Source organism: Sinocyclocheilus rhinocerous, unplaced genomic scaffold, assembly GCF_001515625.1.
Source record: "Sinocyclocheilus rhinocerous isolate Xijiao unplaced genomic scaffold, SAMN03320098_v1.1 scaffold99, whole genome shotgun sequence".
NCBI lineage: Eukaryota > Metazoa > Chordata > Actinopteri > Cypriniformes > Cyprinidae > Sinocyclocheilus > Sinocyclocheilus rhinocerous.
In genome coordinates, this window is record NW_015670981.1 from 180,032 (window position 1) to 182,244 (window position 2,213).

A 2,213-nucleotide genomic window follows, 5' to 3' on the forward strand; every position below is an offset into this window, starting at 1 on the left:
CTTTTGCTGGTTTATGCTGGTCCTTTTGCTGGTTTATGCTGGTCCTTTTGCTGGTTTATGCTGGTCCTTTTGCTGGTTTATGCTGGTCCTTTTGCTGGTTTATGCTGGTCCTTTTGCTGGTTTATGCTGGTCCTTTTGCTGGTTTATGCTGGTCCTTTTGCTGGTTTATGCTGGTCCTTTTGCTGGTTTATGCTGGTCCTTTTGCTGGTTTATGCTGGTCCTTTTGCTGGTTTATGCTGGTCCTTTGCTGGTTTAAGCTGGTCTTTTGCTGGTTTATGCTGGTCCTTTTGCTGGTTTATGCTGGTCCTTTGCTGGTTTAAGCTGGTCCTTTGCTGGTTTATGCTGGTCCTTTTGCTGGTTTATGCTGGTCCTTTGCTGGTTTAAGCTGGTCCTTTGCTGGTTTATGCTGGTCCTTTTGCTGGTTTTTGCTGGTTTATGCTGGTCCTTGGCCAGCACATGACCAGCATAAACCAGCAAAAGGACCAGCATAAACCAGCAAAGGACCAGCTTAAACCAGCAAAGGACCAGCATAAACCAGCAAAGGACCAGCTTAAACCAGCAAAGGACCAGCTTAAACCAGCATCCCAGCGTCAAAACATACCTAACCAGCATATGCTGTTTTTTTCAACAGGGGTGATGATTAGACTATGCAAAAATGATTGCTTGCTTCTGCCATCTAGAGGTTCCTGTAGAGCAACACATCATACTTCTTGAGAGAGCGGTTTAATGGATTTTTGTAATATTTAATTTTTGTTGAGCAACACTTTAGCAATATTTTAGTTACCCGTTTAGTCTAACCATAGTAATTTTCAGTGTTGGGGAGTAACTAGGTACATGTAACGGAATTACGTAATTTAATTACAAAATAAATGTAACTGTAATCTGTTACAGTCACTAAAAAAAAATTTGTAATGAAATTACAGTTACTTATAAAAAAGGTTAACAATTAAAAAAGGGGTCACACGCACCCACATACAGATTTAATTGATTTCTTTCATAAAATGCACTGCCTGCTCTATGAGACACCAATGTTTCAGGAGTTTAGTACACAGAATACACATGTTTATTCGATAACTGTTTTATTTCCTATTTGGGTTTGTGTATATGCTTTATTTTTTTTTAGATTAACTGTTTTCCCCCCCAAGGCATTGTTAGACGCCAGTGTTTCCTGGCATAGCTATGCAAAGCTTTGATTTCCAAAACAGTGTCATAGCTATTAATCGGTTTCTTGTGATAATTGTAAATGTGCATTTAACCTCAGAACGATCTCAAAGTAAAAAGAGGTGCTAAAGTCTGATTCTGTGGTCGCTGTGCTTTCAAATTAAGTGATTATAATCTTAATTCAAGTGAAGAAGGATTTTGAAAGTCTGAGAGGAATCAGTGTTTAGTACTAGGTACTGTAATGTTAACCCTGCCTGCTTTAAATGTTTCAAAATGATTATATCAGTTGAAAACATTAGTTAGAAATGTAGAAAAGTAATTGAAAGTAATCAGTAACATTACTTTAACAAAGTAGCCTAATTGAAATAGTTACACTACTTATTACATTTTAAATATGGACACTTGTAATCTGTAACATATTATGTTTCCAAAGTAACCTCCCCAACGCTGGTAATTTTGTGGTAGGCCAACTTTTTTTGTTTTTTTTTACCATAACTTTTTTGGTAATGTTATTTGTTTGACCCGAGCCTGCACGTGGCGCTAAACCGTTTCCATAATTCAGAACACAAGGAAGTGAAGAAGATGAAGCGGACGTTAACAGGAAGTGCTTGTGTGTTTGGGGACGTCAACACTTTTCCTCGAGCACCTCTGATCGTTTCCACCTCATTCACCGCATCTGTGAGCTGTTTCATGGAGCAGCGGCGGGGAAATCATAATTGAGCATCGCTACAGACCGAGCGGATCGTGAGAGTTTGTGGACAGATTGGGCTTCGTGTTTGATGATGATAATGGCAGCAGCAGCAAGTAATGAGAGTCCTAACAGAAACAATGAAGATAAAACATCCGCCGGAAGACAGAATGAAGGTGAGAAACAGCAATTATTTAAAGGGGTCATATGATGCGATTTCATTTTTTCCTTTCTCTTTGGAGTGTTACAAGCTCTTGGTGCATTAAGAAGATCTGTAAAGTTGCAAAGACTAAAGTCTCAAATCCAAAGAGATATTCTTTATAAAAGTTAAGAGTTAACCACGCCTACCTAAAACGGCTCGTTC

At 38.9% G+C, this 2,213-nt stretch overlaps 1 protein-coding gene across 1 annotated transcript in view; it reads left to right on the forward strand.

The window, feature by feature from the left end:
* The first annotated feature begins 1,740 nt into the window (after positions 1–1,740).
* LOC107734533 (UDP-galactose translocator-like) overlaps positions 1,741–2,213 on the forward strand; it is a 14,044-nt gene continuing 13,571 nt past the window's right edge. Inside the window, exon 1 of the mRNA XM_016546517.1 lies at positions 1,741–2,025. Within this exon, the coding sequence (XP_016402003.1) occupies positions 1,941–2,025 (85 nt within the window). The 5' untranslated portion in view covers positions 1,741–1,940. The remainder of the gene's footprint in view (positions 2,026–2,213) is intronic.